The sequence below is a fragment of the Leptonotus elevatus genome, chromosome 17 (genome assembly GCF_054856555.1).
Source record: "Leptonotus elevatus isolate MCC_2025b chromosome 17, RoL_Lele_1.0, whole genome shotgun sequence".
Lineage (NCBI taxonomy): Eukaryota > Metazoa > Chordata > Actinopteri > Syngnathiformes > Syngnathidae > Leptonotus > Leptonotus elevatus.
In genome coordinates this window covers 2,906,596-2,922,167 of record NC_141255.1, presented here as the reverse complement: position 1 = coordinate 2,922,167, position 15,572 = coordinate 2,906,596, and the positions used below count along the sequence as shown (strand labels likewise).

Below are 15,572 nucleotides of genomic sequence, written 5' to 3'. Positions count from 1 at the left end.
GGGGAAGAAGGATGGAGATTTAATGATGGAAGGCAGAAACGAACAAGGGTGGAAAGAAAGAACATAACATGGAGGGAGGATGGATGATGGGAAGAGGAAATTAAGAAAATGAGGACACATAAAAGGAAGTAAGGAATGAAGGATGGAAGGAAGGCCAGAAGTGAAGGAAAGGGCGGTAGTCGAGAATTGAGTAAAGCTGAACGAGAACCATTCCAGCATTGATCAGACTAATTAATTGAATGACTTTAATTGCAATAAATGCAAATCTAAGAAGATTTTTTAAAGAATGCATAATTTAATTTATAATGCAATCTACTTTTATACTTAAAAAAAGGATTAACAGTATAATTGAAACTCCCACTAAATTCTCAACTAGCTCCCCGCCCACTTAGCATCATATTGCTATTGTATTGTAAATAAATAAAATGGAGTAAAACTTGTTCCCACCGCGTATGAAGCAATAGCCGTGACATGATCAGATCAAGCCTGATGACACTTGAATCACATTTGAAAAATAATTAGGCAACCAATAAGGTGTAATCGGCCACGCAGAGATGTTGCGCAACATACCTTCAAACCTTCCACTGCCAAAATGTTTCATCCAATTCCAACAACGTCCTCCCTGGTACTGATCGGCCCGTGGGTGGCGCAGCGGGACAGCAAAAAAAATAATAAAAAAAAACGAGAGAGCAACAAAAAGTTTGGCAGTCCACAAGGTTCACTTTATTTAGAAAACAAAACAAAACAATGAGCTCGGCGCCATCACGCGTTACAATAACCGTAGCTTCCACAGCATAAAAGAACATTCACCGCCAAAAACGAAGAAGTACTACATACAAAAACAAAGAAGCGCCACCCCGTGGCGCGGCGCCATACTGCAGATTGTTACAGTACACGTTCACGTTTACAATTAAACGCGTCGTTAATCGAGCCATCTTGGAACGTCCACTTCGAAAGCAGGATGGAAAGTCCACTTGGACAAACTAAATAAAAACACCAGTTACAAGCCTCCTGCATTAAGGCATATATGTATGCTGTTTTAACCCCTTACCCATAATATTTTCCTATCGGGTCGATTTTGCATGTACTGTAAAAGCTTACAATTCAATGTTTGTAGATTTCTTCCCTTAATTATGCATTGTAATATAAAAAATGCAGTATATTAAACGTAAAAGCAACACAAAGAGCGATAAGTGAAGTGAGGAGATTCCTGTGCCTCTTCTCACTGGATAAGGTGTCATCTCACAGGTCAATGACGGCTTTGTGGACTGCCTAATCCACTCTTCTCCTGCAAATGCAAATGAGCACTTCAGCAGCTCATTTCTCAAGCCTTCTTCATGTCAATTAAACAATGGCCGACTCACAATGCGTCCCCCCCCCCACCTAAAATAAATCCAATTAAAGCTGCCACTTCTCACATTTGAGCCCAAATAGAAATGACAGCGTATTTGTCTTTCTTTTTCTAATCCATATAGTCACGACAAGATGAAGTCGAGGAGATCATTCTTCTTTTCTTTTCTTTTTTTTTTTTTTTAAATCTGCAGAGCGAGCGGCGAGGTTATTTTCGGACTAACAAGAAGCGGCCATGCTATCTGGCTCGTTGTGTCAACACTCAGGGCGACGCGTGAGCATTAGACTCTCTTAGCACAGTGGTTGTCAAACGAGGAGGCTCGGACCACTGTGGGGCCGTGAACTGTTGCTTGGGGGTCTGAAATATCATTGGCAATGCATTTTAAGTCATTTTAAAAAAAAGTGCATAACTCCACATGGGAGCAGTTTGCAAATGAACCCAACATAAAAAAACAAAAACAATGACTCCTCCCATCTTAGCTTTGGGCCAATTAAAAGCTCTAATATGAATCCAATGTCACTATATGACATTTTTTTTGGTATAATATAGTTATATTATTTAAATGCAGGTGTAATATTATATTACAAAAATACAGTTGTATTTTTAAGATATGGCTTGAGGGGTGAGTTAGGGTGACTGTCTAGTGGTGGCCTTGAGCTGATATATCATCATGGCGCCCGCCAACATGCCGCGCAACAAGACGCCTCGGGGATGTTCCCAACAAGGTCGCACATACAATAGATAACGGCCTGGCTTTTTTTTTTGTCTTTCAGCTGCAGGGAATTCTGGGGGATTATTGTTGCATTTCGGGAGCAGGCAGACTATTGATTTGGGATCAGACGCCACTCAAGATGACTCAAGGTCAAATCAATGCATCGCTAGCGCCACGTCCAAACAGCCCAAAGATAAATAAATAAATAAATAACACACACACACAAACACACTCACACTAACATGAGTTTAACTATAGGCCAGTGTAACTGAACACATTTTTAGTCAAACTGTTTGAATGTATTTTTAATTATTTATATTTTAAATTTTCTTTCAAAACTTTAACTGTCATGTTTTTTTTATTTTAATTTTACAGTAATTCTTAAATGTCTTTTTTTATTTTAATAAAATCATGGTAATTTTTTTTAGATTTCAACGTCAATTTACATTTTTTATTTCAGATTTTTATTGATACATTTCATTTTGTTTTAGTTAAATTTTAATTGCAATTTATGTAAAAAATAAATACTTTTTGGGGGGTAATTTTCAAATTTTTTAAATTCAATTTTATTGTAACTTTTACATTAAAATTGTTAATTGTCATTTTTAAATAACTTGTAATTTATTTACTTATAAAAATAATTTGATCATTTTTAGGATAACTTTTACATTAGATAATTAAAATGTTGAACAGGATTTTGTACAAAATTATTTTATTATTTTATTTTCAGTCATTTCAATTGTAATTTTTTACATTTCTTGCCATTTTTGATTGTTGTTGATTGTTCGTTCTAACTTAAATATTAATTTTTCTTTTAATTGAGTTTTATTTCAATATTTTTTCAAGATTTCTATCTAAATGTTCACATTTGAAATTTCTTATTACTTATTTTTTTTCTATGAGATTGAATGTTCATAATTTTTATTTTGTTTTTAAACCTCATTGCTAGCTTAACATTTTTTTCGGGAGTCAATTAGCAAGTGACAGACACGCCAAAAAATGATTACGCCGCCGCAGCCTCTCAAGACCAACGCCACGCAATACTGTACACGCAACACTCACGTGTGTGTTTCTCTTGATGTGTTGGATGGAGAGTTTATATTTAGTCGGGCAGGTCACGTGACGCGCAGAGTGCAGCTGCAGGCGAACGCGGCAACACGCTGCGGCAGCGCGACGACGCACGACATGTAGCCAACCTAATGTTGCGACCGCAAAGGAAGAAATCTAAGTTGCACCGCTTTTCTTTTGAAAGGAAAAGTGTGCTTGGTAATTATGCGCTACGGCTCCGCAATCAACATTGTGGGTATTGGCACCTGCGGCACCGCCAAACAAAAGCGCCTCAATAGCGACACGATGAGCGGGCTAGCCTCCGACAGCGGATGTCACGGCACCCGGACGTCCATCATCGCAGCCCAGATGACAAGCGCTCATTTTGCGCAATTTAGATCGCTGTGAAGATCGCCGTCAACACGCAAAAAAAAAAAAAAAAAAAACATTTTCACACATACTCTCTCAGTCTCTCACACACACACACACACACACACACTCTCTCACACACACACACACACACGCTCTCTCTCTCTCACACCCACACACACTCTCTCTCTCTCACACACACATACACCCACACTCTCTCTCTCTCATGCACACACATTCTCTCTCTCTCACTCACACATACGCATTCTCTCTCTCATGCACACACACACACACATTCTCTCTCACACACACACATTCTCTCTCACACACACCCACACACTCTCTCTCTCTCTCACACACACACATACACCCACACTCTCACACACATACACCCACACACTCTCTCTCTCTCTCATGCACACACACACATTCTCTCTCTCACACACATACACCCACACACTCTCTCTCTCTCTCACTCTCATACACACACTCTCGCTCTTTCTTACACAAACACACACTCTCTCCCTCTCTCTCACACACACACACAAACACCCTCTCCCTCTCTCTCTCTCTCTATATATATATATATATATATATATATATATATATATATATATATATATATATATATATATATATATATATATATATATACATATATATATATATATATATATATATATATATACATATATATATATATAAATCAATCGCCTACACACAAAATTGTTACATTTAAAATAAACTGTCAGATGTTTTTTGTCCAGAATCCTAATAAAAAAAAAAAGTGGTTCATGCAATAGAAAATAAAGTAAATTGGCGGCACGCGCAATCAAATTTCCTTCCTTGCTCCTTTCATCCGCCCGCTGCCGCCAAATAAGTCGGGAGGAGAGAGAGCGAGTGTCATTACGCGTCCATCTCCGCTCGTTACGCCGCCACTAATGGAGGGGGGTGCGGGTGAGGGAGGGGGGCGGCCATTATGCAAAGCCACCAGTAGAAAATAGGCCTGAAGAGACGACCTCACGCTTTCATGTTCTAATGACACTCGCAGCACCAGGCTGGACGGACAGACGGCGTAACTTGCGAAAATATTACCAGGAGAAAATTGCACACGACGCACTTAATGCAGCACACAAGCTCCCTGTTTATTATTCTTTTTTTTTTTGCTGAAATTTTTAACACTAATTCAAAATGTTTGTTTTAAATAGCAATTTCAAATAGTATTTCTATTTTTATATTGTAATTTTGTATTGTTTTTAGTTTATCATTTAGATGCAAGTTATTTGAATAATAAAAAAAAAGATTAGTTTTTAATGAAACAAATGTTTATAATATAGTTAATTTTTGTTGACCAATGTAAGTCTTTAGGTCAAACTAAACTATTTATTTTTTCAATTGAATGAAATATTTAAATTCATGTTAACTTTAAAGCTTTATTTAGATTTTTTTACACTAATTTCATCTGGAATATTATTTCAATTTTCCTATTGGCATTTTTGTTTTAAAATGTATTTTTGTCATTTAATTTGTTTACCTCATATTTTTCTATGAATAATTGTTTCATTTTATGTAATATTTGCAACAATATTTTTTTCTAAATTTATTTATTTAATATTTGTAACAATATTTTACTTTAAATGTAATTAAGATTTTTAATTGTAATTAAACATAAATTGACATTAAAGTTAAACTATAATCATTAAAAATATTTTTACTTTGTGACTATTTCGACTCTGTGGACGATTTCTAGTTATGTTGATTTCTATTGTGCCCATTGGTGGGTATCGTGAATTAATTAAACAATACATACATTGGATGTAGTGTGTGCCTTTCCTTTAGCCTCTGTGGATTATTCCGAGCGGTTGACCTCCACGTGACGTCACTTACACACGTCTCGTCGGCCATTTTGTATAGTAGCGTGAGAGCAGCCGGCAGATGGTTGCCCGTCTGGCCCCGGCGTGTGTTGACGCTGCGTCATGCTGACTCGGCAGGAGGAGGAGGAGGAAGATGGCGGTGGCGTCATGGCAACGGCGAAGTGACCTTCACGGGCGAGCCTCCCCGCTCGGCTCGGACTTTGAGTCATCTGCTGCCGCCGTGTTCCTGTCACGGGTTCTCCTGTCAAAAACAAAAACAAAAACAAGATGGCCATCGGGAGGGATAAAAGAAGAAGTGACTTGCAGACAAACACTTACTGGAGGACGACCTCACGCCAGGCGTCTTCCGTCCTTCACAGCAGGACGCTGCTTGCGCCACAGGCAGCTCACCGGGCAATTTCCCTGACTTTGAGGATCATTTCTCGTGGCTGCATTCATCCCTATTGAGTTATGATGATTAACTGTCAAGGAACGGCTGCTCTCGAATATATTTAGAATCGCTGAGAATTCTGAGTGCGTGTGGCTTTAAAAGGCGGAGCCGGGCCTGGTGAGTGACCTGGGTGTCAGCAAATGAGAGTGTTGAGTTGTGGGTGAATGCAGTAACATTAGCCCGTGTGGAAAAATTATCCCTGCAAAGATTCGAGACAGAAATTTTGCTTCTAACTTATTTTGTAATTAAATTAGAAGAGTTATTTGATTAATAGTTGCAGTCTTAATTTACATTAAAGTAATTTTATGACATCACCCATTCATGCCATGGATTTTTTGAGTTGTGGATTATTAGGCGGATTAATTGCAGTAATTACATGACTACTTTTTTTTTTTTTACCTTTTGGATTATTTCTTCTCATGTTAATTTCTTGAGTGCATGATGGGGGTTTGCATATTTACGGAATCTAAATCTTTGCAATCATTTTATGACGTACCTTATGCAGTGGACTTGTTTTGACTTTGTGGATTATTTTGAGTTGTTAATGTTTATTTCTATTGTCCATGGCGGTAGCATGAAGAAACTGGTGATAAGAGGAGCTATCACATCATTATTTATATTGTGTTGCATGTGCAGTGTGGATTTTTTTTGGGGTGGGGGTGGGGGGGGGTGCTTTCTCTAGTAATTTACTTTTATTGTGCATGTTTGTGGCTATCATGAATATTTGGCAATGACAGGAGCCATTGCATTAATGTTATAACTTGCATATTGTACTTTCTTGACTCTGGAGTTTTTCTGGATTTCAAAAAGTTTGTTTTTATCTTCTCATGGGTTATCATAAATAAATGAAAAAGCATGTTACAGTAATTGAATGACTACCTGATCTACTCACTGTATGCACAAATCAACGTGCTGTGGATTTTTTGACTCTGGATTATTTCTCATGTTTATTTTCATTGGGCATGAAGTCCATGACCATAAATAATTAGGAAGGAACAATTGCACTGCAATAATCTTACTACACACCTGCTTAAGCATGACCAAAAGTGGTGTGGAATTTTAGAATGATTATTTTTACTTTGTGGATTATTTCTAGTCATTTTGTTTATTTAAATTGTGTAAGTGCCAGTTGTCATGGATAACTGGAAAAGAACATCATGACTTGTATGGCACATCTGACTGTGTGTGACCTGACCAAGCATGTTTTGGACATTTTTGACTTTGTAGATGATTTCTTTTCGCTCCAGTCATTTCTACTGTCGGCGACTGTCATGAATAAATGACAAAGAACGATCACATTCTAGTGTTTGTATGGCACGACTTCCAGTGTGTCCTGGATTTTATTTTCGTGTGTGTGTGGATTATTTCTAGTTGTTCCGGTCCTGGCCCTTTCGGTACCAAAAACCGTCACGGATCACAGTTTTCGGTTGCCCAAGGAGACAAACGCAAGCATTTGTCAAGCCACCGATCGATCGGGCTAGGCTCGGTTACGCCGTTTCCACGGCAACACAGGGAAGACATCAAAAGGCGGCGATGACTCAAATCCCGGCAGAGCAAGCGGCCACTCGAGTCTGTCAAGCCGCTAAGAAGCTTTCCATGGCGAGCGTCTGATTTGCCGTCAATCCTGCATGTGTCACCATCGGGCGGCAAACACCTCCCATCACCCCCCGCGCCGACGACTCTATTTTTCAGATGATGAAGAATACCACGGTGGAGGTCACACAAAAACAGAAGAAGACCGAGTAGACGGGTTGAGTTCTTGCTGGTGTTTCTCCAAGCGCATCCTAATCGGGCATCCGACCTCCCATCAGGCTCCAGATTGAGGAGATTGGTCGCAGAGGGTGAAATATGGTCAACCTTCCCCGCCAACAAGATAAGGACGTCCTATCGCAAGGCATCTCTTGTTCATACGTTTCAGGCCTGATGCGGCTTTTGCCCTCTAAGCTTTTACGCCGCGTTCAAAGGCTGCTGGGAAAATTCGTAAATTTTCCGACTTGGAGCTGACAGGGAAACACATGAAGAGACAACCAAGCGCCAGATGCTAACATTTCACTCTGCAATTTCAGCAGCCCGTCGAAGCAGTCAACGAGTTGGGCCTGAAATAACTTCTGCCAAGTACTATGAGTATTTCTTCACGGCAATATTTCAAAGTGTTTGGAACTACAAAGTTGTCATTTTTCCTGCAGCTCGTTTAGGCGGTAAAGGACAGTAGCCAACAGCTATCTCTTCTGTCTGTTGGTAATGATTAGCTATCGATTATTGATTGATTGTACCGATCTCCCACTAATTTCTCCTGCACCCATTTAGGCAGTAAACGATAGTAGTCAGCCTAAGCAAAGTACTGCGAGTATTTCTGCATTAGGGTCGACAATAAGCAATATCTGAAATTGTTTTATCAGCCCGATGAGGGAGTAAATGGCAGACACTAAACTGCACATATTGTGGTGGAGATTTCAATTTCTCATTTAGGTAGTAAAAGATCACAGTCAGCCTAACTGTGGCCATTATTGGTTAACGATTAATGATTGACAATCCTAAAAAGACACACCAACATTATTTTAATGTCTCCTGCAACCCGTTGAGGCATTAATCCGCATCCTGCGCTGGCACCAATCAGTTACCGATAATTGACGGATCGTGCCAATCCTCCCCGCCAGAAGAGACACACCCACACTATTTGGACGTATTCTGCAGCTCGTTTCGGAAATAAACAACAATGTTGTTATCGACCGCGTGGCGATCAGGCATTGCGACGCCATTTTGTCATTAACAGAGATTTGATGATGGTTCTTTCGCGTATAAATTCCACATCGGATGATTGGCAGGTGGATTTGTGTCACTTCTGTGTGTGTGTGTGTGTGTGTGATTGTGTGTGTGTGTGTCACCGCCCGCCGCCTTGCATTAGCGAGCGAGCGGTGCACTATCACATCCAATTAGCCGTAATGAACACAAGCGAGGCGACTGATGGGAGATAATCAAAGTTTTATTAAACGACTGCATCTTCTGTACACATCTATGCATAATGCAACGCGGAACACCCTTCTTATGTGCGTTTTAAAAGCTAAAAAAAAAAAGAAACGATTTAAGAAGATTCCGAAGACAAAGAAGAGGCGCGGAGCTTGTTCCCTTTCACAATGCGTTCCAAGACTCTCATTTCATTTGGGACACAAAGAGGCTCGTAAGCCGAAGACACAAACCGTCATTCAAATGCCCTGAAATAGTTGATGATTGACCGGCATTTTTTTCCCCGACACTAAAAATGTGCAAAGCGTAAAAAGTGATATGATTGACGCACGAGGCACTGGTCGTTAAAAAGCAGCTACACATTTTTTTTTTTTAAAGCGTAATACATTCATTTCCATCTAAAAGATCCGTATGTACAAAAACATTTACATTAAATATGCGTACGTTGGTGACGGCGGGTTGAAGCCGCTTCTACCTGGTCAGCTGACCCACCACCTTCAGCAGAGTTTTGTTCTCCTGCTTCAGCTGCTCGTTCTCATCTTCGATGTCGTCCAAGTCCTGCCGGGACAACACAGTCACGTTTCAACAGCCCGTCTAGGCAGAAAATCCAAATAGTCGGGAAGAAGCCAACTGCGCCCTCTGCTGGTAACAAGCAAGTCTTCATAATTGCCACAATGTCACGCTCTGTAGTCAAACCCACACGATTCAAATTCTCCTTGCACCCGTTTAGGCAGTAGCAGTAGCTTGAGCCCACTGTGCCCTCGGTCAATTTTTGATAATGGCCGATGTTATTTCACACAATTCCTCCTGCAGCCCGTTTAGGCAGCCAACAACAGTCATAGGGCCTGAGCCAGCTAAGGCTGGTAGACACGCCAACACTATTTTAATTCCATCTGCAGCCCCTTCAGGCAGTCACCTACAGTAGTCGAGCCTGAGCCAACTGTGCACAATTACAATCACAATGAATGACTTGAAAAGCAGAACACAGCGGCACTATTTTATTTTCACCTGCCACCCGTTTAGGCAGTAAATGAGAGTAAGGAATAGTGGCAATGCTCACCCGGTAGAGCAGGTCAATCTCCTCTTTGAGTTTGTCAATGAGGTTGTCTTTGTCCTGTTGGGCCTTCAGCAGCCTGTCGTTCTCCTGCCGCTCATTGGCCAGCTCCTGTAAAAGACCCCGGGAGGTCATCGCCCGCTTTGCAATCATATCAGGAATTTGATGAGCGCGAATGTGTTTCCATGGAAACCCAGAGCAGAACCGTAATATAGATTTGGATACATAAAAGGAACTCTTGGCTTTGAAGTGTGGATGTGGGTTCAATGGGCCGCTTGTCTGAACATGTGCGCCACGACCCGGGCCGAGCCTTGATCAAAAGACACTCCGACCATCAAGGGAATTTCGTCGTCGTCATCATCATCGTCATCATCATCATCATCATCATCATCATCATCATCATCATCGGCCCACAAGCAAAGAGACATCCATACATGTAATTTTTATATTGTTTCATTTCAAAAGTAAGTCATTATTTCTAGGGTGAGGTTCCCAATTTTTGACTGCAAAAAAGATTTTACAACATTTCAATTGTTTTACTTTTTCATTTCTGTTAAGGCACCTGAATCCCAGAAAATTGTTGCAGTAATTACACAAATATCTTTTTATTCTTTAGTATTTTTTTCAAACATTTTCCTTATGATCAACATAGTCCTAACACTTTTTTTTTTTTTTCGCTGATAGAGTGGAAGAAATCTTACACTTTTACAGTCATAGTATTTTGACTAAAATGAAAAAGTAACAAATTGAGACTTTTACCATCTAAGTTTTGAATATCTTCAAATCGTCAAATTTACCTTAAAAAAAGTCCAATTTGATTTCACTCGACTTGAGCTTTTATTGAATTCTCGGCAATTATAGTATGCAATGTTTTTTTTTTTTTTTGGTGTGTACCATCTCCAGCTCCTCCAGCCTCTTCTCCAGACTTCCAGGCGTGGCGTCTCTGACGTGGCGATGCCGGCTCTCCTCTTCCATGCTGCTGCAGCTGCGCGCACGCGCAGACAACATGATGAGCACACCTGCTGCTTGAAAGCAATTCCATTCATGAAAGGGCATGAATCACAAACGGGTGAAAAGAACAGGTGTGGGGGAGTGGGTGATTGGGGGGGGGGGGATCTTCTGTTCAATGGAGTGAGCGTTACTGCCTTTGTTGAAGAGCTTTGAACGCTTTACATATCAGGATGGCCGAGCGTGCGTCACCATTTACGCAGCGGCGGCGGAGATCCAAACTCGCGGGGGCTGAAGGTTCATTTTATGATTGCCTTTGTTTGAGCGGCTATCGACAAGTCAACAAAATGCTCATTTTGCCGTGTTGTAAAAGTAAGAACAGTAAAAAGTCAAATTAGATCTATTTTGTACTTCATACTGTAAAAAAAACTACAATAATCATATTAAATAGAATGTCTATGGCGACGGGTTGCACATTTAGCAACAATTTTGTACTTCATACTGTAAAAAAAACTACAATAATCATATTTAATAGAATGTCTATGGCGACGTTTGCACATTTAGCAATAATTTTGTACTTCATACTGTAAAAAAAACTACAATAATCATATTTAATAGAAAGTCTATGGCGACGGTTTGCACATTTAGCAATAATTTTGTACTTCATACTGTAAAAAAAACTACAATAATCATATTTAATAGAATGTCTATGGCGACGGTTTGCACATTTAGCAATAATTTTGTACTTCATACTGTAAAAAAAACTACAATAATCATATTTAATAGAATGTCTATGGCGACGGTTTGCACATTTAGCAATAATTTTGTACTTCATACTGTAAAAAAAACTACAATAACCATATTTAATAGAATGTCTATGGCGACGGTTTGCACATTTAGCAATAATTTTGTACTTCATACTGTAAAAAAAACTACAATAATCATATTTAATAGAATGTCTATGGCGACGGTTTGCACATTTAGCAATAATTTTGTACTTCATACTGTAAAAAAAACTACAATAATCATATTTAATAGAATGTCTATGGCGACGGTTTGCACATTTAGCAATAATTTTGTACTTCATACTGTAAAAAAACCTACAATAATCATATTTAATAGAATGTCTATGGCGACGGTTTGCACATTTAGCAATAATTTTATACTTCATACTGTAAAAAAAACTACAATAATCATATTAAATAGAATGTCTATGGCGACGGTTTGCACATTTAGCAATAATTTTGTACTTCATACTGTAAAAAAAACTACAATAATCATATTTAATAGAATGTCTATGGCGACGGTTTGCACATTTAGCAATAATTTTGTACTTCATACTGTAAAAAAAACTACAATAATCATATTAAATAGAATGTCTATGGCGACGGTTTGCACATTTAGCAATAATTTTGTACTTCATACTGTAAAAAAAACTACAATAATCATATTTAATAGAATGTCTATGGCGACACATTTAGCAATAATTTTGTACTTCATACTGTAAAAAAAACTACAATAATCATATTTAATAGAATGTCTATGGCGACGGTTTGCACATTTAGCAATAATTTTGTACTTCATACTGTAAAAAAAACTACAATAATCATATTTAATAGAATGTCTATGGCGACACATTTAGCAATAATTTTGTACTTCATACTGTAAAAAAAACTACAATAATCATATTTAATAGAATGTCTATGGCGACGGTTTGCACATTTAGCAATAATTTTGTACTTCATACTGTAAAAAAAACTACAATAATCATATTTAATAGAATGTCTATGGCGACACATTTAGCAATAATTTTGTACTTCATACTGTAAAAAAAACTACAATAATCATATTTAATAGAATGTCTATGGCGACGGTTTGCACATTTAGCAATAATTTTGTACTTCATACTGTAAAAAAAACTACAATAATCATATTTAATAGAATGTCTATGGCGACGGTTTGCACATTTAGCAATAATTTTGTACTTCATACTGTAAAAAAAACTACAATAATCATATTAAATAGAATGTCTATGGCGACGGTTTGCACATTTAGCAATAATTTTGTACTTCATACTGTAAAAAAAACTACAATAATCATATTTAATAGAATGTCTATGGCGACGGTTTGCACATTTAGCAATAATTTTGTACTTCATACTGTAAAAAAAACTACAATAATCATATTAAATAGAATGTCTATGGCGACGGTTTGCACATTTAGCAATAATTTTGTACTTCATACTGTAAAAAAAACTACAATAATCATATTTAATAGAATGTCTATGGCGACGGTTTGCACATTTAGCAATAATTTTGTACTTCATACTGTAAAAAAAACTACAATAATCATATTTAATAGAATGTCTATGGCGACACATTTAGCAATAATTTTGTACTTCATACTGTAAAAAAAACTACAATAATCATATTTAATAGAATGTCTATGGCGACGGTTTGCACATTTAGCAATAATTTTGTACTTCATACTGTAAAAAAAACTACAATAATCATATTTAATAGAATGTCTATGGCGACGGTTTGCACATTTAGCAATAATTTTGTACTTCATACTGTAAAAAAAACTACAATAATCATATTTAATAGAATGTCTATGGCGACACATTTAGCAATAATTTTGTACTTCATACTGTAAAAAAAACTACAATAATCATATTTAATAGAATGTCTATGGCGACGGTTTGCACATTTAGCAATAATTTTGTACTTCATACTGTAAAAAAAACTACAATAATCATATTTAATAGAATGTCTATGGCGACGGTTTGCACATTTAGCAATAATTTTGTACTTCATACTGTAAAAAAAACTACAATAATCATATTAAATAGAATGTCTATGGCGACGGTTTGCACATTTAGCAATAATTTTGTACTTCATACTGTAAAAAAAACTACAATAATCATATTTAATAGAATGTCTATGGCGACGGTTTGCACATTTAGCAATAATTTTGTACTTCATACTGTAAAAAAAACTACAATAATCATATTTAATAGAATGTCTATGGCGACGGTTTGCACATTTAGCAATAATTTTGTACTTCATACTGTAAAAAAAACTACAATAATCATATTTAATAGAATGTCTATGGCGACACATTTAGCAATAATTTTGTACTTCATACTGTAAAAAAAACTACAATAATCATATTTAATAGAATGTCTATGGCGACGGTTTGCACATTTAGCAATAATTTTGTACTTCATACTGTAAAAAAAACTACAATAATCATATTTAATAGAATGTCTATGGCGACGGTTTGCACATTTAGCAATAATTTTGTACTTCATACTGTAAAAAAAACTACAATAATCATATTAAATAGAATGTCTATGGCGACGGTTTGCACATTTAGCAATAATTTTGTACTTCATACTGTAAAAAAAACTACAATAATCATATTTAATAGAATGTCTATGGCGACGGTTTGCACATTTAGCAATAATTTTGTACTTCATACTGTAAAAAAAACTACAATAATCATATTAAATAGAATGTCTATGGCGACGGTTTGCACATTTAGCAATAATTTTGTACTTCATACTGTAAAAAAAACTACAATAATCATATTTAATAGAATGTCTATGGCGACGGTTTGCACATTTAGCAATAATTTTGTACTTCATACTGTAAAAAAAACTACAATAATCATATTTAATAGAATGTCTATGGCGACACATTTAGCAATAATTTTGTACTTCATACTGTAAAAAAAACTACAATAATCATATTTAATAGAATGTCTATGGCGACGGTTTGCACATTTAGCAATAATTTTGTACTTCATACTGTAAAAAAAACTACAATAATCATATTTAATAGAATGTCTATGGCGACACATTTAGCAATAATTTTGTACTTCATACTGTAAAAAAAACTACAATAATCATATTTAATAGAATGTCTATGGCGACGGTTTGCACATTTAGCAATAATTTTGTACTTCATACTGTAAAAAAAACTACAATAATCATATTTAATAGAATGTCTATGGCGACGGTTTGCACATTTAGCAATAATTTTGTACTTCATACTGTAAAAAAAACTACAATAATCATATTAAATAGAATGTCTATGGCGACGGTTTGCACATTTAGCAATAATTTTGTACTTCATACTGTAAAAAAAACTACAATAATCATATTTAATAGAATGTCTATGGCGACGGTTTGCACATTTAGCAATAATTTTGTACTTCATACTGTAAAAAAAACTACAATAATCATATTTAATAGAATGTCTATGGCGACGGTTTGCACATTTAGCAATAATTTTGTACTTCATACTGTAAAAAAAACTACAATAATCATATTTAATAGAATGTCTATGGCGACACATTTAGCAATAATTTTGTACTTCATACTGTAAAAAAAACTACAATAATCATATTTAATAGAATGTCTATGGCGACGGTTTGCACATTTAGCAATAATTTTGTACTTCATACTGTAAAAAAAACTACAATAATCATATTTAATAGAATGTCTATGGCGACGGTTTGCACATTTAGCAATAATTTTGTACTTCATACTGTAAAAAAAACTACAATAATCATATTTAATAGAATGTCTATGGCGACACATTTAGCAATAATTTTGTACTTCATACTGTAAAAAAAACTACAATAATCATATTTAATAGAATGTCTATGGCGACGGTTTGCACATTTAGCAATAATTTTGTACTTCATACTGTAAAAAAAACTACAATAATCATATTTAATAGAATGTCTATGGCGACGGTTTGCACATTTAGCAATAATTTTGTACTTCATACTGTAAAAAAAACTACAATAATCAT

At 36.5% G+C, this 15,572-nt stretch overlaps 1 protein-coding gene across 2 annotated transcripts in view; it reads right to left on the bottom strand.

Moving 5' to 3' along the window:
* Nucleotides 1-8,748: 8,748 nt before the first annotated feature.
* Nucleotides 8,749-15,572, bottom strand: part of pawr (PRKC, apoptosis, WT1, regulator) — a 28,201-nt gene continuing 21,377 nt past the window's right edge. The window contains exons 5-7 of one of the 2 annotated variants that reach the window (XR_015090587.1): nt 10,696-10,823; nt 9,808-9,912; nt 8,749-9,305 (exon numbers count right to left, since the gene is read on the bottom strand). Coding sequence is in view for 1 of the 2 variants with exons in the window: in XM_086060204.1 (XP_085916330.1) it covers nt 9,219-9,305; nt 9,808-9,912; nt 10,696-10,786 (283 nt within the window). In the remaining variant the exon portion in view is untranslated. The remainder of the gene's footprint in view (nt 9,306-9,807; nt 9,913-10,695; nt 10,824-15,572) is intronic. The other variant, XM_086060204.1, reaches the window with a different exon arrangement.